At 42.8% G+C, this 27,331-nt stretch overlaps 2 protein-coding genes across 8 annotated transcripts in view; one reads left to right on the top strand and one right to left on the bottom strand.

The window, feature by feature from the left end:
- CTPS2 (CTP synthase 2) overlaps nt 1-27,331 on the top strand; it is a 122,149-nt gene that overhangs the window by 42,985 nt on the left and 51,833 nt on the right. For all 7 annotated transcript variants that reach the window (XM_054544359.2, XM_024240829.3, XM_024240825.3 and 4 more), the window contains exons 12-13: nt 1,745-1,807; nt 1,912-1,955. In XM_054544359.2, the coding sequence (XP_054400334.1) occupies nt 1,745-1,807; nt 1,912-1,955 (107 nt within the window). The remainder of the gene's footprint in view (nt 1-1,744; nt 1,808-1,911; nt 1,956-27,331) is intronic.
- On the bottom strand, nt 16,100-19,653 carry S100G (S100 calcium binding protein G). Its single transcript, XM_002831420.3, has 2 exons — nt 19,472-19,653; nt 16,100-16,204 (listed from the first exon to the last, which is right to left on the bottom strand). Exons 1-2 carry the CDS (start codon nt 19,604-19,606, stop codon nt 16,100-16,102), a joined length of 240 nt encoding a protein of 79 aa, XP_002831466.1. The 5' UTR covers nt 19,607-19,653.

Genomic DNA, 27,331 nt, shown 5'->3' with positions numbered 1-27,331 from the left:
CAGATTATTTTAATGGTATGGAATGGTTTGCAGGTCTTTAGCTTTCCCTCTAGCATAGCATCTCTTTATGTCCCAGCCATATGGAACTTTCTGAAATCTCCCTCACCGCCACCCCCACCCCCCAGCACTCAGCTGTTTCCTGCTTATTGACTTCTGTTCTGGTGTCCCTGATGTATTGATTGCTCCCTTCTTTGTTTCCCCTGTGTACCTCTTAAGTATCTATCGGAGGAGCATCTGGGATGCTCTTTGGCATTTGTTTAGTGGAGAGAATTGGTGGACTGCAGTGAAGGTGGAGCTGGGTCTGGGAGCATCCCTGTGGCAACAGGCTTGGGCGACACAGGTCTGCCTTCCTTCATCACCGAGCACTCTGTTCAGGCCCATCGTGTCTCCTTCCCTGCTGCCCACCATGCTCAAGCCCACTGTGGAGTCTCCAACCCCCCCCTCCCACTGCTGCTTTTCCTTACAGTGAAGGTTATGGGGCTGTCCTGTGGGTTAGCAGCCTGACGTCCTGTAGGCGCTCACCCTCTGGCCAATCCTGTGTTTATGGCTCTGAAGTCACCATGAGAAGGAGTGGGAAATCTTAGCCCAGGAAACTCCCTCTGAGTTGGGGTGTTAGATGTTCTCTGAAGGAATCACGCACTGCAGCCCACTGAGATGCCTCAACTCAGGGACAAATCTAGAAGGTGGCAGATTTGTCTCATGGACCCTGCCTCTTTCTTTCTTTCTTTCTTTCTTTCCTTCCTTCCTTCCTTTCTTTCTCCCTTCCCTCCCCTTCCTTTTCCTTCTCCTTCCTTCCTTCTTTCTTCCTTCTTCCTTCCTTCCTTCCTTCCTCCCTTCTTCCTTCCTTCCCTCCTTCCTCTCTCTCTTTTTATTTTCTTTTTTTTTGAGACAGAGTCTCGCTCTGTCGCCCAGGCTGGAGTGCAGTGGTGCGATCTCTGCTCACTGTAAGCTCTGCCTCCCAGGTTCACGCCACTCCCCTGCCTCAGCCTCCCGAGTAGCTGGGACTACAGGCGCCCACCACCATGCCCAGCTAATTTTTTTTGTATTTTTTGTTTTTAGTAGAGACGGGGTTTCACCATGTTAGCCAGGATGGTCTCGATCTCCTGACCTCGTGATCCGCCCACCTTGGCCTCCCAAAGTGCTGGGATTATAGGCGTGAGCCACCGTACCCAGCCCCTCCTTCCTCTCTTTCTCTCTTTCTTCTATTTCTTCCCTTCCTTCTTTCTCACCCAGGCTGGAGTACAGTGGTGTGATCTAGGCTCACTGCAACCTCTGCCTCCCGGGCTCAAGTGATTCTCCTGCCTCAGCCTCCCAAGTAGCTGGCATTACAGGTGCACGCCACCACACCTGGCTAATTTTTGTATTTTTAGTAGAGGCATGGTTTCACCATTTTGGCCAGGCTGGTCTCGAACTCCTGACCTCAAGTAATCTGCTCACTTTGGCTTTCCAAAGTGGTAAGATTGCAGGCCTGAGCCATTGCGCCCGGTTGACCCTGAACTTTTCTGACCTCATGTTCCTTCTTTGTCAACTTTGGGACTTAGGCGGCTTCTTGATAGTCTAAGCCCCTGCCCTGCTCTCTGTCAGGGATTGTTCTGAGAAGACAGCAGGGAGCAAAACAGGCAGAGTCTTGCTCTCTGGGAGTCTGCATTCTAGATAGGGGAGACAGGCAGCCAACAAATGAACAGAAAATGTGAACAAATACAAAGTGAGTTCATTTGCTTTGCATATGTGCTTTTTAAAATAGGAGTTTGTCTTGGGATGCAACTAGCAGTGATAGAGTTTGCAAGAAACTGCCTTAACTTGAAAGGTAAGTTCGAGGTTTGCTAATGACCATTTATTTAAAAAATTTTCTCTCTTCAAATATTTTTCAGCACCATTGGTGAATTACTGAACTCTTTTCTTAATCTTCAGATGCTGATTCCACAGAATTTAGGCCAAATGCCCCAGTTCCTCTGGTAAGTGACTTGTTTATCTTTCTGGGTCCAGTCATTGTCACTTGGGTCCTGGCTCTTGCCTAAATTCATAAGGGGCTATTGGCTGGGTGCCGTGGCTCACCCCTGTAATCCCAGCACTTTGGGAGGTCAAGGCGGGTGGATCACTTGAGGTTAGGAGTTCAAGAGTAGCCTGGTCAACATGGTGAAACCCCTGTCTCTACTAAAAATACAAAAATTAGCTGGATGTGGTGGCAGATGCCTGTAATCTCAGCTACTCGGGAGGCTGAGGCAGGAGAATTGCTGGAACCCGGGAGGTGGAGGTTGCAGTGAGCTAAGATCGTGCCACCGCACTCCAGCCTGGGTGACAGAGTGAGACTCCCTCTCAAAAAAAAAAAAAAGGTGGGGGGGGGTCTATTATTATTTTTTCTTTACAGCACCAGAACATTTTAAATTATATTATTCTTATATTAAATTCCTTTGTTCTTGATAGTCCATCTTCTCAGCTATACCTTAAAGACAGTCACAATCCTGGACTAATTTCTCTTTGTCGCAGCTTTCAAGCTTAATGTTTAGGAAAGGATTAAATCGGCTGTGACAACAATTTATAACATCTACTATAAATAAATGAGCTGTCCTGTCTCCAGACTCATCGCCAGTCTGCCTATTTTCCACACTGGTGGTCATCTGTCTTTCTAAAACAAAAGTGACAGTGATTCTGCTGCCAGTCCTCATCTTCCATCAGTTTCTTTTCCCTTAAAATATTCAGTCCAGGATTCTGGGCTGGGTCCCAAAGCCATTGTGCTCTGTCACCTGCTGGTTTGCTGATTCATCCCATGGCATCCTGATTCCTCCCAGGCTTTGAGTTTTTTTCTTTTTTGTGTTTTTTTGAGGCAAGGTCTCACTCTGTCACACAGGCTGGAATGCAGTGGCATGATCACAGCTCACTGAAGCCTAGACCTCCTGGGGTCAAACAATCTTCCCACCTCATTTTTTGATTTATTTGTAGAGACAAGGTCTCACTATGCTGCCCAGGCTACATGCTTTGAGTTTTACGTTTGGACAGTCTGAACTAGTTTTTCAGATGCAGCCTGAGGTTCCCTATACCTGAGATGTCCACCTGCCTAAAATCCCTCTCCCTCTGGAATCTCAATAAAACCGTTGAAGAATTTAACAACAACTCAGTTACCAACAACTTCCTATTCATCTGAGGAAACCTTTCCTGACCCCTTTTCTTTACCTGCCTCTGCCTTCTGCCCCATGCTACTGTGCTCACCACTAACAGAGTGAGCTCTGCAAGATGATGGTTGGCCTCCAGTCAGCCTGTTTGCCAGCCACCCATGCACACCCAGTCGTGTCCCTGCTGCTGGGCACCTACTTCTAATGGAACTCGCGCCTCACAATCGCGATTGGTTTTTTAAATAGCTCTATTGAGATATAATTCATATACCACAAAATTTAGCCATTTAAACTGTATAATCTGGCCAGATGCGGTGGCTCACGCCTGTAATCCCAACACTTTGGGAGGCCTAGGCAGGTCAATCACTTGAGGTCAGGAGTTCGAGACTAGACTGGCCAACAAGTTGAAACCCCATCTCTACTAAAAATACAAAAAATTAGCCGGTCGTGGTGGTGCATGCCTGTAATCCCAGCTGCTAGGGAGGCTGAGACAGGAAAATTGCTTGAACCCAGGAGGCGTTGGTTGCAGTGAGCTGAGATCGTGCCATTGCACTCCAGCCTGGGCAACAGAGTGAGACTTTGTCTCAAAAAACAAACAAACAAACAAAAAAACTGTATAATCCAATGGTTTTTAGCATATTCACAGATCTGTGCCACTCTCATTACAAGCAATTTTGGGCCATTTTCATTACTCCGAAAAGAAACCCCACACGCCTTAGCTGACACCCCCAAGCCTCCTATCCCCAACAGCCTCAGGCAACCATTAGTCTACCTTCTGTCTTCATAGATTTGCCTATTTGAATCATTTAATATAAATGGAATCATCCAATATGTAGCCTTTTGTGACTGGTTGCTTTTACTTAGGATAATGTTTTCAAAGTCTGCCTATGTTGTAACACATATCAGTACTTTGTTTCTTTTTATTGCTGATTAATATTTCATTATATGGACATGCAACATTTTATTTATCCATTGATGAATATCTGCATTGTTTCTACTTTTTGGCATTGTGACTAATGCTGCTGTGAACATTCATGTGCAAGTTTTTGTGTGGACATATGTTTTCATTTCACCAGGAGTGGAATTTCTGAGTCATATGGTAATTCTGTGTTTAACCCTTTGAGGAACTGTAGGACTGTTTTCCAAAGTGGCTGCAACATTTTAATTTCCTGCCAGCAACGTATGAGGGTCCTAATTTGTCCATATCCATGTGAACATTTGTTATTTCTGTCTTTTTGATGATAGCCATCCTAGTGGATGTGAAGTGGTGTCTCATTGTGGCTTTGATTTGCAGTTGCCTGATGGCTAAGGATGTTGAGCATCTTTTCATGTGTTTATTGGCCACTTGTATGTCTTCCCTGGAGAAATGTTCATTCACATCCTTTGTCTATTTTAAAATTGGGGTATTTGTATTTTTATTATTGAGTTGTAACAGTTCTTTTTATATTCTAGATATAAGTTCGTTATATATAATCTGTGCTATCGACATTTGGGGACACATCATTCTTTGTTGTGTGTGGGAGTGTCTGCCCACTAGGTGCCAGTATCACTCCCTAACCCCTGCCCAATTGTGACACTAAAAGTACCTCCAGATATTGTCAAATATCTCTTGGGGGCAGGGGCAGAATCACCCTGGTTGAGAACCACTGATTTAGAGAAATCTAGTTCTATTTCTGTCCCCTGTAGCCTGTTCACTCCCTTCCCTTATGACAAGCATTCATTCTTTTTTTTCTTGGTTTATCTTCCCATTTTTTAGATATAAGTAAAGCTGTATGTCTTTGTAATCCACTTCCCTTCTTAGGGAAATGGTAGCATACTCTGCACAGTTTTTCCTGGCTTGCATTTTTCGCTTAACACTGTCTGCTGGAGATCACCCCACAGAAGCACATAGAAGCATTCTTCACTCTTTTTTTATAGCTTGTAACTCAAACCATAATGAACCATAACTTACCAGCCAGATGGTACTTTTTAGTCTTATGCTCAGAAGGCCTAATATCAATGAAGGGTTCCTTATGAGCCTTTAATATAAACATATTTCCTGACTAACAGCTGAAATGGCTGTGCCAGGAAAACTATGGATTTTCTTTTCTAAGATATACTTTGGGATAGGAAGTGATTTCACCAGTAGGTGCCACTGTTAGATAGTGTTGGCAAGGTTAATTCTTTGATGATTATTCTTTACTGGGGGTGTGTGTATGTGCATTAAAAAATTTTTACACACGGCCGGGTGCGGTGGCTCACGCCTGTAATCCCAACACTTTGGGAGGCCAAGGTGGGTATATCACAAGGTCAGGAGATCAAGACCATCCCGGCTAACACGGTGAAACCCTGTCTCTACTAAAAATACAAAGAAATTAGCCGGGCGTGGTAGCACGCGCCTGTAGTCCCAGCTACTCGGGAGGCTGAGGCAGGAGAATGGCATGAACCCAGGAGGCGGAGCTTCCAGTGAGCTGAGATTGCGCCACTGCACTCCAGCCTGGGCAACAGAGCAAGACTTTGCCTCAAAAAAAAAAAAAAAAAAATTTTTTTTTTATACACAGGGTAAAAAAGTTAAGCCCTGCAGAAAAGGTACAGAACTGTCTCTCCTTTGCCCCCACCTCACTTCAGTTCCCTTCCCCAGTGGCAACTACTATGATCCATTTCTTTCTTTTTTTTTTTTTTAATTATTATTATACTTTAAGTTTTAGGGTACATGTGCACAATGTGCAGGTTAGTTACATATGTATACATGTGCCATGCTGGTGTGCTGCACCCACTAACTCATCATCTAGCATTAGGTATATCTCCCAATGCTATCCCTCCCCCCTTCCCCCACCCCACAACAGTCCCCAGAGTGTGATGTTCCCCTTCCTGTGTCCATGTGTTCTCATTGTTCAATTCCCACCTATGAGTGAGAACATGCAGTATTTGGTTTTTTTGTCCTTGTGATAGTTTACTGAGAATGATGATTTCCAGTTTCATCCATGTCCCTACAAAGGACATGAACTCATCATTTTTTATGGCTGCATAGTATTCCATGGTGTATATGTGCCACATTTTCTTAATCCAGTCTATCATTGTTGGACATTTGGGTTGGTTCCAAGTCTTTGCTATTGTGAATAGTGCCTCAATAAACATACGTGTGCATGTGTCTTTATAGCAGCATGATTTATAGTCCTTTGGGTATATACCCAGTAATGGGATGGCTGGGTCAAATGGTATTTCTAGTTCTAGATCCCTGAGGAATCGCCACACTGACTTCCACAATGGTTGAACTAGTTTACAGTCCCACCAACAGTGTAAAAGTGTTCCTGTTTCTCCACATCCTCTCCAGCACCTGTTGTTTCCTGACTTTTGAATGATTGCCATTCTAACTGGTGTGAGATGGTATCTCATTGTGGTTTTGATTTGCATTTCTCTGATGGCCAGTGATGATGAGCATTTTTTCATGTGTCTTTTGGCTGCGTAAATGTCTTCTTTTGAGAAGTGTCTGTTCATATCCTTCGCCCACTTTTTGATGGGGTGGTTTTTTTTTTCTTGTAAATTTGTTGGAGTTCATTGTAGATTCTGGATATTAGCCCTTTGTCAGATGAGTAGGTTGTGAAAATTTTCTTCCATTTTGTAGGTTGCCTGTTCACTCTGATGGTAGTTTCTTTTGCTGTGCAGAAGCTCTTTAGTTTAATTAGATCCCATTTATCAATTTTGGCTTTTGTTGCCATTGCTTTTGGTGTTTTAGACATGAAGTCCTTGCCCATGCCTATGTCCTGAATGGTAATGCCTAGGTTTTCTTCTAGGGTTTTTATGGTTTTAGGTCTAACGTTTAAGTCTTTAATCCATCTTGAATTAATTTTTGTATAAGGTGTAAGGAAGGGATCCAGTTTCAGCTTTCCACATATGGCTAGCCAGTTTTCCCAGCACCATTTATTAAATAGGGAAACCTTTCCCCATTGCTTGTTTTTCTCAGGTTTGTGAAAGATCAGATAGTTGTAGATATGTGATGATCCATTTCTTTCTTTCTTTTTTTCTTTTTAAAGAGATGGGCCGTCTCACTATGTTGCCCAGGCTGGATATTCACAGATATGATCATAGCGCACTACAGCCTCGAACTCCTGAGCTCAAGTTATTTTCCCACCTCAACTTCCCAAGTAGCTGAAACTACTGGAGCTCAGCTGATGCATTTCTTTAGTTATTTCAGAGATTTGTGTGTGTGTTTGTGTGTGTGTGTACCCACTTAGCCACACACGTATGAATATGTATTGCCCTTAAAAAAATCTTGGCTGGATGCAGTGTCTCATACCTGTAATCCCTGCTCTTTGGGAGGCTGAGGCGGGAAGACTGCTTGAGTCTTGGAGTTTGAGAGCAGCCTGGGCAACATAGTTACACCTTGCCTCTACAATAAATAAATAAAATTACCTGGGCATGGTGGCATGCACCTATAGTCCTAGCTACTCGGGAGACTGAGGGGGAGGATTGCTTGAGCCCGGGGGGGTTGAGCTGCAGTGAGCTGTGATCGCACCGCTGCAATCCAGCCTGGGTGACAGAGCGAGACCCTGTCTCAAAACAAAACCAAACAAAACAACTTCGTAGCATGCTCCAGACACTGTTCCCACCTTGCTTTATATACTGGTCACTCCACATCAATGTGCAGGGATGTCTTCGGTGTGCTTGCTCTGCTGTATGCTATATGGCTGCATCCTTGTTTATTTAACCAGTCTCATATTTAGTTTGTCTCCATTATTTTGCTGCTTTAAATTATGCTGCAAATTAGTATCCATGTACATATATCCTTGCACCCACGCGCGAACATATCTGCAGGGATAAATTCCTAGAAGGGGAGTTGCTAAGTCAGAGGATGTGTGCATTTTACATTTTGATGGCTCCTATACACATAAGTGAGATGAGAACAATAAAAGCTAATTGCTATTGAACATCTTTATGGCCTGCAATCAGTTTGTTGGAGAAAAATAGCCTTAAGAGCTAGCATTTGTATCGATGTGAGAAGTCTTATTAAAAAAAATAAAAGACTAAGGAGATAGAATCATAAGGCAGCAAGCACCATGAAGCCTGCAGAGTTACTTAAGCTTGAGCAAATAACAGTTACTTTGTGGGGATTGGTCATTCTGGCTCTTCTAGCTAGGAAAGTAAACAATTTGGAAACCTGGAGCCTTCTATAGGGAATATTTACTCCTAAAATCTGTTCATAGGTCATCATGACCCTCCTTTGGCATGCATGATTAGTGCTATGGCTGATGATGAAATCAATAGAGACACTGGCATCCAGAACCGTTCAAGAGAAGGTGTCTCTTATACACATAAAAAGAGAAACAGATTTTTCCCTAAGGGTTAAGGTAGACTCTTTCTGCATCTCAGAGTGCCCAGGAGAGAATGAGTAAAATTTATTTTATTGTGTCATTTCTCTGCTTAATCTACAAGGTGAAATTGAAGGCTCTGGGACTTTGCAGAATACTTAGGGTTCTATAGCAACTCTGGTTTTTTGCCCTGCTTCAAAGTAGTCTCAGCTGCCTTCTAGATGGTACATAACCAGGAGCATAGCTGTTGCTGACTTATATTTTAACCCTATATCAATCACATGGCTGCTGCTGATATCCTTGACCTTGAATTTGGCTTCAGATCTCTCCAGTTCATCTGTAGGGTAGTTCACAGCACTTTGGACTTTATATTTTGAATATTTTCAGCTTTTGAGGCATATATATATATATAAATGAACAATCTCAATCTAATGTGTAGGCATGTGAATGTGCTTAACTCTAAGCATTTCTTTTCTGTTTGTTGAAAAAGGTAACTAAAAATTCTGAATTTACATAAGATATTACACCCTGAAGACAGAATTCATGTTCCACCTTCAAAAGACATCAGCACACACATGCACACTTGGATGGTGGTATTGGAAAGGAACAGGGAGAAATTCAAAGCATTTTAACAAGATGCAAATGGATATTTGAGATTTTGGTATTTGATATTATTTCAGTTTTCATTATTTATCGTAGGTATGATGTCATTTATCCCTTTTTGATCCAGGAATTTTCAGGGTTAAGTGAATTTTACATCTACCGTAGTAGATTTGTGGAACAGTCACATAATTAAAAGCTGATTTGGGTGAAAGTTGATTTTTGTTATACATTAAGTATAATTGATTAATGCATAACATTTTCCTGCCTTTAGTTGAAGCCCTGTTTAAAATATTTTCCTCATCTGTATTATTTTTCAACAACTTCATATAGAATGCAAATTAAGAGGTGTTGAAAAAAACCCACATGGCCCACTTACAGTTATCTTTTAGGCAATTTTGATTACTTTGAGGATTTGCTTGCATTTAGAGTATTGAAGTAAGCATCTCCTGACTATTACAAAGATCATATAGAAATCACTTGGAGGTTAGTTAGGGCTAAAAATCCTTTTTCCCATAAAAGTAGTCATTAGGAATACAGCTATAGCCTGGGTGTGGTGGCTCACACCTGTAATCCCAGCACTTTGGGAGGCTGAGGCTGGTGGATCGCCTGAGGTCAGGAGTTTGAGACCAGCCTGGCCAACATAGTGAAACCCCGTCTCTACTAAAAATACAAAAAATTAGCTGAGCGTGGTAGCGGGTGCCTGTAATCCCAGCTACTGGGAGGCTGAGGCAGGAGAATCACTTGAACCCGGGAGGTGGAGGTTGCAGTGAGCCAAGATCGCGCCATTGCACTCCAGCCTGGGCAACAAGAGTGAAACTCTGTCTCAAAAAAAAAAAAAAAATGCAGCTATAATATGGGTTAAATAGCTTTTTACAGACCACTCTGGGAGCCTAATACTCCTTTGATACTGTCTCTGTGTGGATAGTAGGTTTAGAGTTGACATCAGACTGTTGGCTGAGGTAACTTTTTTCTACTCAGAGAAAGAAAAGTTCTTGCCTGGGCACGGTGGCTCACACCTGTAATCTAAGTACTTTGGGCAGCCAAGGTGAGAGGATTGCTTAAGCCCAGGAGTTCAAGACCAGCCTGGTCAACATGGTGATACCTCGTGTCTACAAAAAAATAAAAAAGTAATCCTGGCACTTTGGGAAGCTGAGGCAGGTGGATCACGAGGTCAGGAGATTGAGACCATCCTGGCCAACATGGTGAAACCCTGTCTCTACTAAAAACAAAAAAGTTAGCCGGGCATGGTGGCACATGCCTGTAGTTCCAGCTACTCAGGAGGCTGAGGCAGGGGAATCGCTTGAACCCGGGAGGTGGAGGTTGCAGTGAGCTGAGATTGCGTCACTGCACTCCAGCCTGGTGACAGAGCAAGACTGTCTCAAAAAATAATAAATAAATAATAAAAAATAAATTAAAAAGTTAGCCGGGTGTGCTGGTGTGTACCTGTAGTCCCAGCTACTCAGGATGCTGAGATGGGAGGATCAGCTGAGCCTGAGGAGGTCGAGGCTGCAGTGAGCCATGATCATGCCACTGTACTCCAGCCTGGGTGACAGAGTAAGACCTTGTCTAAAAAAAAAAAAAGAAAGAAAAATTCTCCTGAAAGTGAACCCTTGCACACTCTTGGTGGGAATGTAAATTGGCATTACTATTATGGAAAATAGTGTGGAGATGCCTCAAAAAATTAAAAATAGAACTACCATATGATCCACCTACCCCACTACTGGGTATATATCCAAAAGATATGAAATTATTGTGTTCAAGAGGTATCTGCACTCATGTTTGTTGCAGCATTATTCATAATAGCCAAGATACAGAATCAACCTAAGTGTTCACTGATAGATGAATAGATAAAGAAAATGGAAAATGTGGGGTGTGTGGGAGAAATGGGGAGATGTTGGTCAAAGGGCACAAACTTGCAGTTATAAGATGAGTAAGTTCTGGAGATCTAATGTACAGCATGGGGACCATAGTTAATAATACTGTAATCCCAGCACTTTGGGAGGCTGAAATTTGCTAAGAGAGTGGATCTTCATTGCTGTCACCAGACACACACAACAGTAACTACGTGAAGTGATGAATATGTTAGCTTGCTTGTGGTAATCATTCCACAGTGTATATACATAGATGAAAACATCTTGTTGTACACCTTGAATATATACAATTTTTTTTTTTTGTCATTCTGTGACTCCTACACCTTCTTACTCCCTTTGTGACCAAAGACTTTCATGATCTGAAGCGGGTGTGCCCTCTTCATTTCTCATACTTGACATTCCACCCCAAACATGGTGTGCACATTCTTTAAATGGCCTTGCATTTGGGCATGATGTGTTTGCTTGGGCTATTTTCTCTCTTTCTGAATGCCCACTGCTGCCCCTTTCCTGCATGCTCCCCTCAAGGTTCTTTCTACAGAGCCCAGTTGAGATGCTACTTTTTTGATGAATCCTTCCCCTGACCTGGTCCCAAACTTACTGACTTAGAATCTCAGAGGTCTGGAAATTTGTATCTCTCATGGCATCTTGTATAGTGCCTTGCCCATAATAAGTACTTTATATATGTTGGAGTTGAAATAGATAATGTATATTAACTCTGCGAGGGGCTAATTGATACCTAGAACGAACATAGGCTAAAATGAGAAGCTAGCATGAGCTAGATATCAGAACTGAACAAAACACACACCACAAATAATAAAGACTCAAACCATAGACTAACATTGGTTAGGAATGAAGATGTGAAAAATCTCAGATAAAATATTCGAACATCCAATTTAACAGCATTAAAGAATGATCATGACTGGGTAGTGTGTTTATCCTGGGAATTAAATTAACACATTATATTGATTGAACGAAAGAGAGAAACCGTGTAGCACCATATATGCTCAACATCGAAACCTGGTGCTCACAGTCTCATAATGAACTGGGAAGACACCAGTACTTCTTAAACAAGAAGAAGAATATCTTCCACAAAGCAGTAGCCAACAGTAAAGTTCATGGTGAAATAGTAAGGGATTCTTATTACAACCAGCAACAAATAAAAAATGTGCACCATCGTGAACAAAACAGTTGTTAAAATGAGACCAGCAAATGCTCTCTGGGGAGTGGAGCTGGCGTTCTCCTTCCTGCCTGTAGAGTTATGAATCCATACAACCTTTTGGGAAATCAGTTAGATGGTCTGTTTGACAAACCATACAAATATCCATACCCTCTGACTCAGACATTTACTTCTCAGAAATTCTCCTAAGGAAATCGGAAATGTTGACAGAAATATGAATATGTACTCATTACATTTAGAAGAATTAGAAATGACAACAATCTACTCATCGTAACATTTGGAAGAATCGGAAATGACAACAATCTAAATGCCCCACAATGGGGAAATAGTTAAGACTATTATGGGGTATCTGTACAGTGGAATGTAATGAGTCGTTAGAAATGTTTAAGAGTTTTAATACCATGAGAATGCTCTTGTGTTGAATTAGAATGATACAAATTGTATTTAAATGGTCCCTCAACTGTTTGTAAAAATCTCCTCTGTTTCTTGGTGGGTTAGAAATCACCTTTTTTTTTTTTTGAGATAGAGTCTTGCTCTGTCACCTAGGCTGGACTGGAGTGCAATGGCACAATCTTGGCTCACTGCAACCTCTGCCTCCCGGGCTCAGATAATCCTCCTGCCTCAGCCTCCCGAGTAACTGGGATTGTAGGTGTGCACCACTATGCCTGGCTAATTTTTGTATTTTTTGTAGAGACAGGGTTTCGCCATGCTGCCCAGGCTAGTCTTGAACTATTAGACTCAAGCGATCCACCTGCCTCAGTCTCCCAAAGTGGTGGGATTACAGGCGTGAGCCACTGCGCCCAGCCACCTTTCTATTTTTCTGGTTAACTTTCTAAATGTTTGAAATGGCTTCCAATGAATTTCATTTTATTATTGGGGGAAACTTCCATACTTATTTTCTTTCTTCCCAAATCTCCGCAAGTATACTCTCCTCCCAAAATTTAGATAGTTGTATTTTTCTGATTATTCCAAATAAGAGTGCTGAGAGGCTAATCACAAAGAGCAGCAGCCGGAGATTTACAAAGTGTTCTCTTACTATTGAACATTTTCATTTATTATTTTTGATAGGACACACGTCCACATGGCTCAGAAATCAAAATGTCCAAGAATTTGTCAAGTGAATAGTGGCTCTCTTATTCCTGCCCCCGCATCTGCCCAGTCCTCTTGAAGCACGTAACCAATGATAATAATTTCTACTGTGCACTTTCAGAGATTTTCCAGGAAATTTCAAGCACCTTGCCTTCCAGCTACTCATCTCGTGCCCAGTTCACTTTGGTCACCCTGTCCCCACCATCCCTGTGCTTACATCAGCCGGTGCTTCTCTCTCTCTGAGCTCAAACATCCCAGAGAGAAGCCTGGCTCTGCCCAGCGTTTTATGGGTAGATGAGGTGGGATCATGGGTGTGTGTTCCTCTGCCCACCTCGGAGAGTCATCCAGCTTCTGGAAAAATGACAACAGCCAACTTGACAGAAGAACCCAGCGTACACATTCAAGTTCATTGGATTGAAAAAAAAAAAAAAGGCTGGGCATGGTGGCTTATGCCTGTAATCCCAGCACTTTGGGAGACGAAGGTGGGTGGATTGCTTGAGCCCATGAGTTTGAGACCAGCCTGGGCAACACAGGGAGACCCCTGTCTCTACAAAAAGTAAAAAAAAAAAAATTAGCCAGGCATGGTGGCACATGCCTGTAGTCCCAGCTACTTGGGAGACTGAGGTAGGAGGATCGCTTGAGCCCAGGAGGTCAAGACTGCAGTGAGCCCTGAAAGTGCCAATGCACTCCAGCCTGGGCTACCGAGCAAGACCCTATCTCAAAAACAAAACAACAACAACCAAAAAAAACACAAAAAACCCCTAAAACTAAAAATAAGTCAAAGGCAGTACTTTGCTGGCAGTGATTTTCAGCTTGAGGGTAGAGCCGTATAGCAGAATCTTGGAGAGGGCTTATGTAGTTTGAAACACCTTCAGTATCGTCATTTTCTACACTTTGAAAGTGGAAATGGGCCGGGCGTGGTGGCTCATGCCTGTAATCCCAGCACTTTGGGAGGCCGAGGTGGGCAGATCACAAGGTCAGGAGATCGAGACCATCCTGGCTAACACGGTGAAACCCTGTCTCTACTAAAAATACAAAAAAAAAATTAGCTGGGCGTGGTGGCAGGCGCCTGTAGTCCCAGCTACTCGGGAGGCTGAGGCAGGAGAATGGTGTGAACCCGGGAGGCAGAGGTTGCACTGAGCTGAGATGGCACCACTGCACTCCAGCCTAGGCGACAGAGCGAGACTCCATCTCAAAAAAAAAAAAAGAAAAAAAAAAGAAAGTGGAAATGATCCCATATCTTTCTGATGTTAACTACAGAAAGTATAGTGTGGCAGTCTGGGCGCTAGAGCACGAGGTAAAAATAATAAACGGCTTGAAGAACATTGTTCAAAGGCATATCACGTACAATTGGGTTTTTGGTGGGGAGGGCAGCAGTGGGGCTAAAAAAAAATCTTCATGTCTAAAGCACAGATATGCACACAGCACATAAACAGATGCACAAGACATCTCTGGAGTTAAAATTTCCTGGGGGGTGGCGATTAGAGACAAGTGTTTAACAAGGCTCCTTAGGAGGGTGATAATGGCTTAAGAAAGGTTGAGAGAGGCCAGGTGTGACCTGTAATCCTAGCACTTTGGGAGGCTGAGGCGGGTGGGTCACCTGAGATTGGGAGTTTGAGACCAGCCTGGCCAACATGGTGAAACCCCGTCTCTACTAAAAATACAAAAATTAGCTGGATGTGGGGGTGCACGCCTGTAATCCCAGCTACTTGGGAGGCTGAGGCAGGAGAATTGCTTGAGCCCAGGAAGCGGAGGTTGCAGTGAGCCAAGTTCGTGCAACTGCACTCTAGCCTGGGTGACAGAGCAAGACTCTGTCTCAAAGAAAAAAAAAAAGAAAAAAAGAAAGGTTGAGAGAGACTGTTCAAAGGCAATGGGACCCAGTACTGATACTTTGATACTTCATGGGTGTTTTGCAGAGGAGAGTTGTGAAGATAAAGAAGAAATAAAAATCTAGCTTCCGGGGCACTGCTGTGACCAGGCTATTAGGGTCAGCTTGAGCCATTGGTAACTTGGACAAACTTGAACGTTAACATTTGAACTCTTATCTGGTAAGGGGTAGCAGAAAGTTCCCTTCCCTCCTCTGCACTTCTTGCCTCCATATTCCCCACTGTCGTCACTTTACCCCCTGCATCCCCCAGCTGGACGCAAAAAGTGGAACTTGAACTTGAGGGCTGGCTGTTTTCTCAGAATACAGGATGCCAAGAGTTGAGAGGGCCCAAGGTCTTCCTGTGATCTTTTATATTACACGTCACATGCCAGTATCATGGCGTTAGGTTGGTAGACCCGAGGCCACCCGGTCAGTGATGAGTGGGGCCGCTTCTAGGTCCTGTGTTCCTTCTGTTCCCCGTCGAGGGCCATTCATTAAGAAAGCACAGTGAGTGCTGGGAGATAGCATGACGTCAAGTGTCTGTTTGTAAAGTGTTTTTCTTGCTCGCTAGTGGATAGTGTGAGATCAGAGTGGAAAATTGGAGATGACCCGAGCACTGAGGAGTTAAGGAAGGAGAGCAAGCAACAGGGTGATTCTGGTGGAAAAGTGGAGCAAGGGAGTTGGTTTGGCATTTCTGGATTCTTTTCAGGTCTCCCACACCATCTTTGTAGTTTTGGGCAGGATCACAGAGCTATCTTGGCCGTCACTTTTTTTTTTTTAGATGGGGTCTCCCTCTGTAGTCCAGGCTGGAGTGCCTTCCTGCCTCAGCCTCCCTCTCTCTCTCTCTTTTTTAAATCTATAGAATTAGTTGAATCAGACTAAGGTTACTTTCAAGTCTATTATGTTATGAGGGTCAGTACTTAACAAAGTAAGGTATGTCTAACAATTTCTTTATTAATAATAACTGAACCTCACAGCCAGATCATTATAATTGCAAAGAATTAAACCAGAGTCTTTGGGGGATTCCACATAGGATAAGACCACAGCACAGGCGCTCTTCCTCCAGTGCTCAGGGTTCTATTTTGTTTTCTCCTTCACTGGGATATCTTTTTTACTAATACTTGGAATTCTTCAAAACTAACTTCTCCGTCTCCATTCTTGTCCAGTTCTTGAAAGAGATCATCTAGGGTATTTGGACCCTGTTTTAGATAAAAAAGGATGGGAGAAGGGAGGGGAGAAAAAATGAATCAGTTACTGCTACACGTTCTCAGAAATTAGAGGCCTTGGGTCTGTGTGCCAAGAAGGCAGCCCAGGTTTCCAGTGACATGCATCTAATAGCTAACAGAGAGAAATCAGCTTTAGCTGTTGTATTGCTCTGTGTCATAGAACTGGCTACCTTTTTGTCCTCCATATCACACATTAGTTACTTTAATACAATGTGTATTTTAATACAGTTGTTTTCTTATGTGATCTTGGGTCTTTTTCTTTATGCCTCTAAAAACATTCTTCTGAGAAGGGATCTGTGGGCTTCACTGGATTGCCCACGGCACACAAACTGTTGAGGACCCCTGCCCCAAGGTTTTCCTGGGAGCTGGGTTTGTCTCCTGCTCCAGGACTAGGGCTGACATATTACATGAGGCAGAAGGCTGGGAGGGCTCCTTCTGTAATCCTTCCAATCACCCTATGAGGGAGATCTACTTTACAGGTGGGGAAACAGGCTCAGAGACAATCAGTCACTTACTTGAGGGTCCACAGCTGGTTAACAGAGGGGTTGGGGTCCACACATTGACTCCAGAGCTCAACCCCTTAACTAACCACCGCCCAGTTTTTCCCAAACGTTGAGCTATGCAAAATGACTTTGGCTCAATGGTTCCCATGCTTTAGCATGCATCAGAATCACACGATGGACTTGCTGACCTTAGTAAGTACAGACTGCCAGCCCCACCTCCAGAGTTTCTGATTCACTAGGCCTGGCGTGGGGCCTGAGAATCTGTACACAAGGTCTTGCTCTGTCACCCAGGCTGGAGTGCAGTGGCATGATCACAGCTCACTGCTGCTTCCACCTCCTGGGCTCAAATGATCCTCCTGCCTCAGCCTCCCGAGTAGCTGGGACTAAAGGCGTGTGCCACCACACCCGGCTAATTTTTTAAAATTTTTAATAGAGACAAGGTCTTGCTGTGTTGTTCAAGCTGGAGAATCTATATTTTCAACAGCTTCCCAGGTGGTGCCAGTGCTGCTGCTCTGGGACCACACTTGGAGAACCACTGCTTGAGATGTCATGTGAGATCGTGTGCAGGCTTTTTGACTACTGAACTTCCTGCAGTGTCTTAAGCGGACTTAATTTTTGTCTCTACCATAAAACTCTAATCTTAAAGCCATTACTACTTGGACTTTCAGGTACTTGGACTTTCAGGTAGGAGTCTATCTGTGCAAAATACTACTTAGAAAACCGATTGAAATAACAGTTCAGTTTGTCAGTTTCAAATTAGACTATATTATATATATATATGTATATATAAATTGTGGTAAAAAACACATAACATTGAATTTACGCTCTTAATCATTTTTAAGCATACAGTTCAGTAGTGCTAAGTAGATTCACAATTTTGTGCAACACATCTCTATGGAAGATATATTTTAACCCCTAAGATTCCTATAAAAACACTTAGCACTTTGCTTTAATTACAAGACCAAACTGTAAGTTACTTATTCAGCCTTTGATTTATGAATATGAAACACTGTTTTCCTGAAGCCTTACTAGATTCTAAACCATACATGGTGATGATATATGTAAACAGAGTATGGCAGAAAACCTTAGTAATGGAAACCTTATGGAAATATAATCAGGTACATGTAAGCAGACTTTCAGAACTTACCATTAGTCTTCCTACCTTCTTCCAGATTATGTCTTACATACTTTTTGTAGGAAAGACATAAAGTATAGAAAAAGTTACCCATGTTACCTTTTGAAACAACTTGTTTGAGTACATGGCCTAGGTTTTCCTGTTAGATGATTATTTTTCTTCCTTTTAGAAAAAATAAAGGGCTTTTTAAAATTTTAAATTTTTTCACTAACTTGTTTTGCTTTTTAATTAAAAAGTCCCTTTTTCTGCTAGTGACTTTAACTGTTTTTACAAGTTCTTCTATATTTCAACTATAAGAAAATGAGAAAATATCAGATTATGTGGTCATTGAATTCAGCTTTTTTTCTTTTTTAGTATTAAAAACAGAAGTCTTTCCAATTGTCATATTGGCAGAAGGGACATTTCTGGTTAAAATCTGGAGAGCTGGTTAAAATATTTGAAGAAATGTTCTCTCCTGAAGTTAGAGCTAAATAGTGACTGAGTCATACGAAATAATTGCATAGTCACTTCTGTTGTGAAGATGGTTTTTAATTGCAAAATGACAATGACTCTCTCCTTTGAGTCCTCTGCTTGACTAGGCCCGACCTTGGGCTTCCCTCTCTGTCCTTGTATCTGACTACCCTTAATATTTGATCACCTGGCCTGCCTTCAGCTAGAATCCTGTTAAGGCAATTTAGCCAGAATCTCCTTATCCTGGATATTTCCTTGGTAATTTTCCATCCACTGGCCCCCCATCCTGCTCCATGGTCATAAACCCCCACTTGTCCTTTTTGGAGTTGAGCCCACTCTCTCTCCCCATGGCAAGAACCCGTTTCAGTGGTCCCTATATGGATCGCCATGGCCCTCCTGGAGTAAGTTGCCTTACCATCTTTAGCAAGTGTCCTGAGTCAGTTTTTCCTTTAGCAAAAGGAAAGGAAGTACTGTATATTGGAGCGAGGAGGATCAGCTCTTCTCTGCACTCTGTTGCCTTGAATGCATTTTGATTTTGACAACTCTGGGGTGATTTTGATGTGAAACTTTATGGCCCAGGAAATTTACTCCTTTCTTGAAAGTTGTTTAGAAATGCATGGTTGCCTCATTAACACAAATTTAAGTGATGAAAACAAATTTAAATGCTTTTGAAATATAAATGAGTGCTGACAAGGCAATTTGTCAGTGGGTTTTCCTAACAGACTGCTAAGTGTTGGTCTTGTTGAGGGATTTTACATATAGAAATGAAGCCTGTCCAAGGCCAGCTAACACTATTTTGCAGTCTTCTTTGTTTTCCTAAAGCCTGGCACAGAAGTACTGAATCCATGCTGAAGGCCTTAGTGGGTTTGCTTGGTGACTTGTGGGTCTTCCAGGCATAGCTTGGCATTGCTTCCATTTATCATGGCTAGTCCTGCAGAGTCCTGTGCTGAGGTTGCAGGAGGGATAGAAGGCTTGGCCCTTGTTTTCTGAGAGCTTGCCTTCTGAAATGTGGCCTGACTTAAGGGGAAGAAACCCCACCTGCATGTGTCCTCCCTCAAGCGACGGTCCCTATAAGGCTCTACCAGAGTCCTCTCCCCTCCCTCCCCTCCCACCATCAGTCCCATTAAGCGGGCTCTGCGGATGGCCACTTACTTTGAGTAAACTGGGGAATTCAGCCTGAATCAATAGCTTCAGTTCATCCTTTGACAACTGGTCTGGATCACCTTCTTTGGCTGCATATTTTTCAAAAATCCTCTTTAGTTCCTCAGGAGACTTTTTAGTACTCATTCTGGTGTCCTATAAATTGTGAAGAAAATAAACTTACCAAAAAGCTGAAGTAGAGTTTTGTGCTGAGGGTTGTCTGCAGGATTTTGGTGCCATTGGGCCATTTCCTTGGCATAAATGGGGGAGAATAAGGAAAAGAGAATGTCGGGGTTGGAACGGCACCAGTAACTACCAACATGTTTTAAAAATAAGCATCTTAGGCCGGGCACGGTAGCTCATGCCTGTAATCCCAGCACTTTGGGAGGCTGAGGAGGGTGGATCACTTGAGGTCAGGAGTTCGAGACCGTGGAAGCCTGGCCAACATGGTGAGACCCTGTCTCTATACAAAAATTAGCCGGGCATGGTGGTGCATGCCTATAGTCCCAGCTACTTGGAAGACTGAGGCAGGAGAATCGCTTGAACCCGGGAGGCAGAGGTTGCAGTGAGTGCGATGCCACTGCACTCCAGCCTGGGCGACAGAGTGAGCCAATGTTGCAAAAAAAAAAAAAAAAAAAAAAAAGACATCTTAGATAGTATGTTAAATGTCTGTTCTTAGAGTACATCTGTTAGGAGATGGTCCCTGGAGCCAAACATTTTTATTAGTAATTAAAAACATTCTACACTTTTTATGTACCTGATCTGCACTCTGCAGGCTGTGGTCTTGAAGAATACTTGACCACAGCTTCTAGCTTCTAAGTTACAGGGAATATCTCCAGATGGCATAAACTCACATTCTCTCCAGACCATTATCTTTCACACCATTCTAAAAAGAAGCAGAGTATTAATGCAAACAGAAGGAGCTCTAGGTAGTACCAAAATCACACTAACCTGGTCACCCAATAGTGAAACAGCTAGAAGAATCAAAGAAGAGTTTGAAAAGCTGAGCAGAATCATGACACTTTTATAGTCTTTACGGGCACACCACCCTGATTATGAAAATTTCCTTTTGTTGGCCACTTAAGGGTAATTATTAATGGTTTTTGAAACCCAGGTTTAAGACTGCATGAACCCTATAATTAAGGGCAAGATCCAGTAAAGGTCCATCTCGACAGTTGCTTCATGGTTCAGAGTCCTAAGCTTGGATTTTTTTCCCCTGAGATTATATTTTCCCTCCAATGTAGAATTATATTTGCTCACAGTTCACATTTCATAAAGCTTAGATATAGAGGATTATTTTCAATTTAGTTGCATATTTAGGCTTTAAAAAATAACTTTCTTCATATCCAGAAAAAAAAATGCTGCCCTGTGCGGTAGCTCATGCCTGTAATCCCAGCACTTTGGGAGGCCGAGGCAGGAGGATTGCTTGAGGTGAGGAGTTTGATACCAGCCTGGTCAACACAGCAAGACATTTCTACTGAAAAATTTAAAAAATCAGCCAGGTGTGGTGGTACATGCCTGTAGTCCCAGCTACTGTAGAGGCTGAGGTGGGAGGATTCCTTGAGCCTGGGAGGTTGAGGCAACAGTGAGCCATGATTGTGCCACTGCACTCCAGCCTGGGTGACAGAGTGAGATCCTGTCTGTAAAAAAGAAAAAATGCTGTCATAGAAGGACAATATTACATAGTTTAAAAAATTACAGTATGGCCATTGAAGTCCTTCTGATGTCTTTACATATTAGCAGCTTAAATATTTGAATACATGAATGAATGAATGGAAATATTGCTTCAGAAGTAGGTTTAAGAAGTGGAAAGAAGATACTCAGTAATTTGTGGTTTTATTTGGCAAATCAATATTGAGTAACATGGTCATTTTTTCAGCTCTTTCATTATTTGTTGGTCCTGTGTCTGCTTTTTATTTCTCATTATCCTTTTCCTTACCAAATATATTTTGTTATCATTCACAAAACTTGTGAAAACACTCGACTTACTCTTCTTGTTCAGTTGGAAATACTTCAAACTTTTTGGAACTGCCATGAGTTAAAATTGCCAAGGAAATTGATTTCTACTGGAAAGAATTCCATGAAATAAGTAGGACATTTCCAAGGGACATTGATCTAATGCTGATTGTAACTCACAGGAAGGGGTTCCAGGTGGATTTTAAGACCACTTTACAGCTTTGAAACACTTGTACACTTCCACACTTACAGAATTTTCTCTGACTCTGCCTTATATCACCTACAAACTAAGGACTGAACTATTGGGACTGTATTTCTCCCTGATGTTTCTCAGCTCTAAAATTCTAGGGCCTTATTTACATTGGAGAACAAATGGGAAATCTAATAGAATTCCTTAAAAGCTTCCCGCCAGTCTTGAGCATTTATCATTCCATGTGTCTTTGCTGTCTTGTATATATTCTTCTTGTTTTTATTATGGATTCTTTGACTTTGCTATGCACCAATATAGAATATGTATTAACTCACTGGTTGGAGTAAAGACAGGCATTTTATTTTTAGTTATAAGATTTTACAAAAATATTCTGATTTTGGCAATGCATTTTAATCAAGATTTTAGAAAATTGCCAGTGTTTTTACACATATGTTCTGTTTTCCTGGGAGGAAGTAGGCTTTTGTGCTTAATCATAACAAGAACTATCTTTTTAAAACATCCTTTAAAAAATATTTCAGATCTACAGAAAAGTGGCAAGAATAGTGCAATGAACACCAGTCTGCTTTTCGACTAGATTCACTAATTGCGAACATCTCCACATTTGCTTTCTCTTTCTCTGGACAGATACTTTCCTCCACCCCTGAGTCATTTGAGAATCAATTACAAACATCCAGATGCTTCCCCCCGAACACCTCAGCATCTGTCTCCTAAGGACAAAGACATTCTCCTACGTAACCACAATGCCATTATCATAGCCCAGGTCAAATCTCTCCAATTGTTGAATAGCATCTTAAATCATCTTTTCTCTCAAATTACCACTTGTGAGCTAAAATCAAATGGGGTGTTTATTATATTTTGCATCTGGTTTTTTTGTTTGTTTTTTTGAGGCAGGTTGGATTTCAGTGGCGTGAACACAGCTCACTGCAGCCTCAACCTCCGTGGGCTCAGGTGATCCTCCTACCTCAGCCTCCCGAGTAGCTGGGACTACAGGCATGTGACACCATGCCCGGATATATATATATATATTTTGTATTTCTTGTAGAAAAATACAACATGGGTTTTGCCATGTTGCCCAGGATGGTCTCCAACTCCTGGGCTCAAATGATCTGCCCGCTTCAGTCTCCCAAAGTGCTGGGATTACAGGCGTGAGCCACTGCACCTGGCCTATTTTTTGCATCTGTATTGAAGAAATGATTTTAATAACTATATGTCATCTTAGTAACGATATAGGATGAAAGATAACATGTTCTATATATACACCCATATATTACATATGACGTGTGTATGTATATATAAAAATTATCTCTAATAAAAACTTTTGGAGCAGTATTTGGTTAATAGTCTTTTAGGCTACAAATCTCTTCTTTCAAGGGACAAGTTCTGATTAGAATCAGCCCAATGCGGCCGGGCGCGGTGGTTCATGCCTGTAATCCCAGCACTTTGGGAGGCCGCGGTGGGCGGATCACCTGAGGTCAGGAGTTCGAGACCAGCCTGACCAACATGGAGAAACCCCATCTCTACTAAAAATACAAAAATTAGCCAGGCGTGGTGGTGCATATTTGTAATCCCAGCTACTCGGGAAGCTGAGGCAGGAGAATTGCTTGAACCCGGGAGGTGGAAGTTGCGTTGAGCTGAGATCCTGCCATTACACTCCAGCCTGGGCAACAAGAGTGAAATTTTGTCTCAAAAAAAAGAAAGAATGGGCCCAATGCTGCCTATTGTCAGAATTTATACTTGTAGTGAATGCTAGCAAAACTTGAACTTGAAAAACAGCCTGTGGGGCTTCTTAAGTTTTTACTTGCTCACTTCTACCAGTCATATCTCTTGTCTCTTATTTTTCTCTTTACCCATAGACTTAAAAACATGAGGGTAAACTTGCACTTGGAAACATGAAAAATCCACTAATAGATACTCTTGTGAAACATTAACTAAAAATATATGGAGACAAGTGATAAATACAGGGTGTGTTCACAAGAGTGCGTTTTGAAACTAGAGAAGGGGGAAATGACAGGCACAAGGGTGGTAATGGAAAAATGGAGAGGCAAAGGTTATTTATCACCTCACTGTTCAATTGTTTGATCTTTGGACAGACTTAATTTTTCCTAGGAAAGCCAAGAGTAACATATTTTAAGAGCTCTGGGCACCACAGGCTTCTATGGGTTATTCTGCTTGAAGGTGACAGCATGGAATGTCTTAAAAAGCACCTTCAGGAAGAGGGTACAGTGTTAGTACCTGGTCCCTGCAAAACAAAATGGGTGTGAAATGCTATCCATGGGTTCTTATTATCTTTGATCCTGAAGTTTAAAAGAGACCTTGAATACTCAAATGCTACTTTCCCAGAAAGTATAGCTTGCTTGTCACCTGACCTGGTATCTACCTTCCCTGGACCTTCAGACAAAGTTCACTTCCAACCTTTGCCTGGGCTGTGAGGCTCACTGTCTTTTGGGTCAGCCTGTGCTCACCTTCAGCAGTTGAGTTCCCAGAGGTCTCCTGACCATAGCCTGTGCTTCTTGAGGGCGTATTTTTACCATGGGCAGTGTGCTGACCTAGGCACCCAACTCCCACAGCCTCCTTAAATCCTTGCTGCAACTTTATGAAGTGGATGCTGTTGGTCCCCCCAGTCTGTAGAGACATCCAAGGACCTGCTCAAGGTCACATTGCTGGTCAGTAGTAGAGCTGGGATTCAAGTTCAGGCCCAGCCTGCACCCTCAACCACCGTGCCACATGCCCCTCCCAGGAGAAGGGCTTCTCTGAGGACAACCATTGTATATTAACATTAGGACCACAGGTAGTATCACACTTAAGTGTTATGTTTACATCTGGAGGTATAAGAAGGTTCTTTTTCTGAGGTGTAAGAAAGTTCTTTTCCTGATGAAAATGATATAGGCCTTTGTCTGTTTTGCACTGTTATAACAGAGTACCTGAGACTGGCTAATTTATAAAGAAGATAAATTTATTTCCTCACAGTTCTGGAGGGTGGCTGGGAAGTCCCAGATCAAGGTGCTGGCATCTGGTGAGGGCCTTCTTGCTGTGTCATCACGTGGTGGAAGGCATCAAATGGGTGAGAGAGAGGGAAGGGGACTGAACTCATCCTTTTACCAGGAACCCATTCCCATGATAACTAACCCATTCCAATGATAATGGCATTAATCCATTCATGGGGGCAGAGCCCTTATAACTTAATTGCTTCTTAAAGGTTCCACCTCTCAACACTGTTGCACTGAGGATTAAGCTTGCAACACATCAACTTTGGGGAATGCATTCAAACCATAGCAGCTTTCTTTTACTGGTGGGGAAAAAAACAAGTTTAAAAGACTGGAAAAATACATATGTACTTATGGGACTGCTCATTGATTTCCTCATTGTAGATTCCATTCTCACACTACTTGGTGACACAGCAGCGCAGGTTGGAAGCCAGAAATGGGAAATAAACTGCTTCAGGTTAGAGGCAGGACTCTGTCAGGCAGGACTCGGCATAGTGTGTACTCAGCCTCTGAGTAGGGCACTACCCCTCCCTTCCCGTCTGCTGAAGAGACTCACCTGCAACTTGGGACATCCCTGAGTATCTCAGACACCCCTCTGCTACTCTGTGGCCCACTGACCCGTCTCTTAGTCTCCTCTGTTAGTTTTTAATACACTTAAAACACTGGGAGATTCCAGGCCGGGTACAGTGGCTCCCGCCTGTAATCCTAGCACTTTGGGAGGCTGAGGCGGGTGGATCACGAGGTCAGGAGATAGAGACCATCCTGGCTAACATGGTGAAACCCCGTCTCTACTAAAAATACAAAAAAAAAAAAAAAAAAAAATTAGCTGGGTGTGGTGGCGGGTGCCTGTAGTCCCAGCTACTCAGGAGGCTGAGGCAGGAGAATGGTGTGAACCCGGGAGGCGGAGCTTGCAGTGAGCCGAGATCGTGCCACTGCACTCCAGCCTGTGCGACAGAGCGAGACTCTGTCTCAAAAAAAAAAAAAGAAAAAAAAAAAACACTGAGAGATTCGATTATTGAGTACTTGATCTGAACTTGACACTGTGTCGAATTCCTCAGTGGAGACGGAAAATAAAAAGATCTAATCCTTGTGCTTGATGAGCCTACACTTAATTTATGAGAGGAGATGCATTTATGAAATAATACAGGAAGTTAAAGCTGTTTTTAGTAAATAACGGTATTAGATTCCTATGGCTGTTGTAACAAATTACCACAAACACAGTGGCTTGAAACACATATACATTTCTTCTGGAAGTCAGAGATATAAAGTGGGTTGGCAGGGCAGTGTTCCTTCTGGAGGGTGTAGGAGAGAATCCATTTCCTTGCTTTTTCCAGCTTCTAGAGGCCACTTGCCCATGGCCATCCTCCATCTTCAAAGCCAGCAGCATAGCATCTTCCAGTCTCTCTGATCTCTGCTTTGTGGTCATATCCCCTTTTCTGACCCTGACCCTTCTGCCTTCCTCTTTTAAGAGCCTTTGTGGTTACACTGGGCCCACCCTGATAATCCAGAATCTCCCCTTCTCAAGAGCCTCAATTTACGGGCTGGGCATGGTGGCTAATTCCTGTAATCCCAGCACTTTGGGAGGGCAAGGCTGGAGGATCATTTGAAGCCAGGAGTTCCAGACCAGCCTGGGCAACATGGCGAAACCCCATCTCTACAAAAAAATACCAAAAAATTAGCTGGGCATGGTGGCATGCACCTGTGGCCCCAGCTACTTGGAAGGCTGAGGTGGGAGGATCACTTGAAGCCAGGAGTCAGAGGCTGTAATGAGCTGTGATCATGCCACTGCACCCCAGCCTTGGAGACAGAGTGAGATCCTGTCTCAAAAAAAAAAAAAAAAAAAGATCCTCAACTTAATCACATCTGCAAAGTCCCTTTTGCCACAGATTCATAGGTTTCAGGGACTAGGATGTGGATATCTTTAGGGTGGGGTAGGCGTTATTCAGTCTCCTACAGTGAGTTAGTGAAAATGAATTGATAATGTATAGGTTATTTATTTGGTAGGCTGAGCATAACAATGGCATTAATTATAAGGCAGTAAGGGGAACTGGAGGGGGCCCCTAAAGCATGAGGAATGGGAGGGAGAAGGTATCTTGGGAAAAGTAGAGAAGGAGGCGGTCTGTGTATAGTATGGTGATGGGTAGGAGAGTGCAGGTGCCATTGACAATGGCCCCAGCTAGCTGAGGTAGAAGCTACAGGTTTGATTACATGAGGAGGGCATGGCTAGTCTGGGTTCCTGTATGAGGTAGGACCTGAGAGCCACCTAGAAGAGTTTAGGTTTAGTCTGTAGTGATGGAGGCTGCTGGAGCTAGCAGTGTAACCCAACATTAGGGAAAGTAATGCTGATGTAAAACTGCTTGATACTTTATGTACAATTTGAATATGACTTAGAATCAAAATCAGAATCAGGCTTGAAAACCTAATGAGCAGTAGGAAAGGAATGAATTGGAGAATACTTGTAAAGAATACTAGAGGAGGCTGGGCGTGGTGGCTCATGCCTATAATCCCAGCACTTTGGGAGGCTGAGGTGGGCGGATTGCTTCAGCCCAGGAATTCAAGAACAGCCTGGGCAACATGATGAAACCCCGATGCTACAAAGTGGAAAAAAAAATGGTAGAGGAAATTGCTGTGTGTTGCCTAAGACTCTGGAAATAGAAATAGCTGCTGGTGAGTAGGCTTTCCCTTTGTCTCCAGGTGAAATATTCAAAGATGAGGAACAAA

Source organism: Pongo abelii, chromosome X (assembly GCF_028885655.2).
Source record: "Pongo abelii isolate AG06213 chromosome X, NHGRI_mPonAbe1-v2.0_pri, whole genome shotgun sequence".
NCBI classification, from domain to species: domain Eukaryota; kingdom Metazoa; phylum Chordata; class Mammalia; order Primates; family Hominidae; genus Pongo; species Pongo abelii.
Note: the sequence above shows the minus strand (reverse complement) of the source record. Positions and strands in the feature narration are given on the sequence as shown.

Excerpts from the sequence above, each read along its gene's own strand:
- S100G (XM_002831420.3), bottom strand. The coding sequence starts at position 19,606 with ATGAGTACTAAAAAGTCTCCTGAGGAACTAAAGAGGATTTTTGAAAAA. Across the intron at positions 16,205-19,471 it reads AATTCCCCAGTTTACTCAAA|GGTCCAAATACCCTAGATGA; the intron begins GTAAGTGGCCAT and ends TATCTAAAACAG.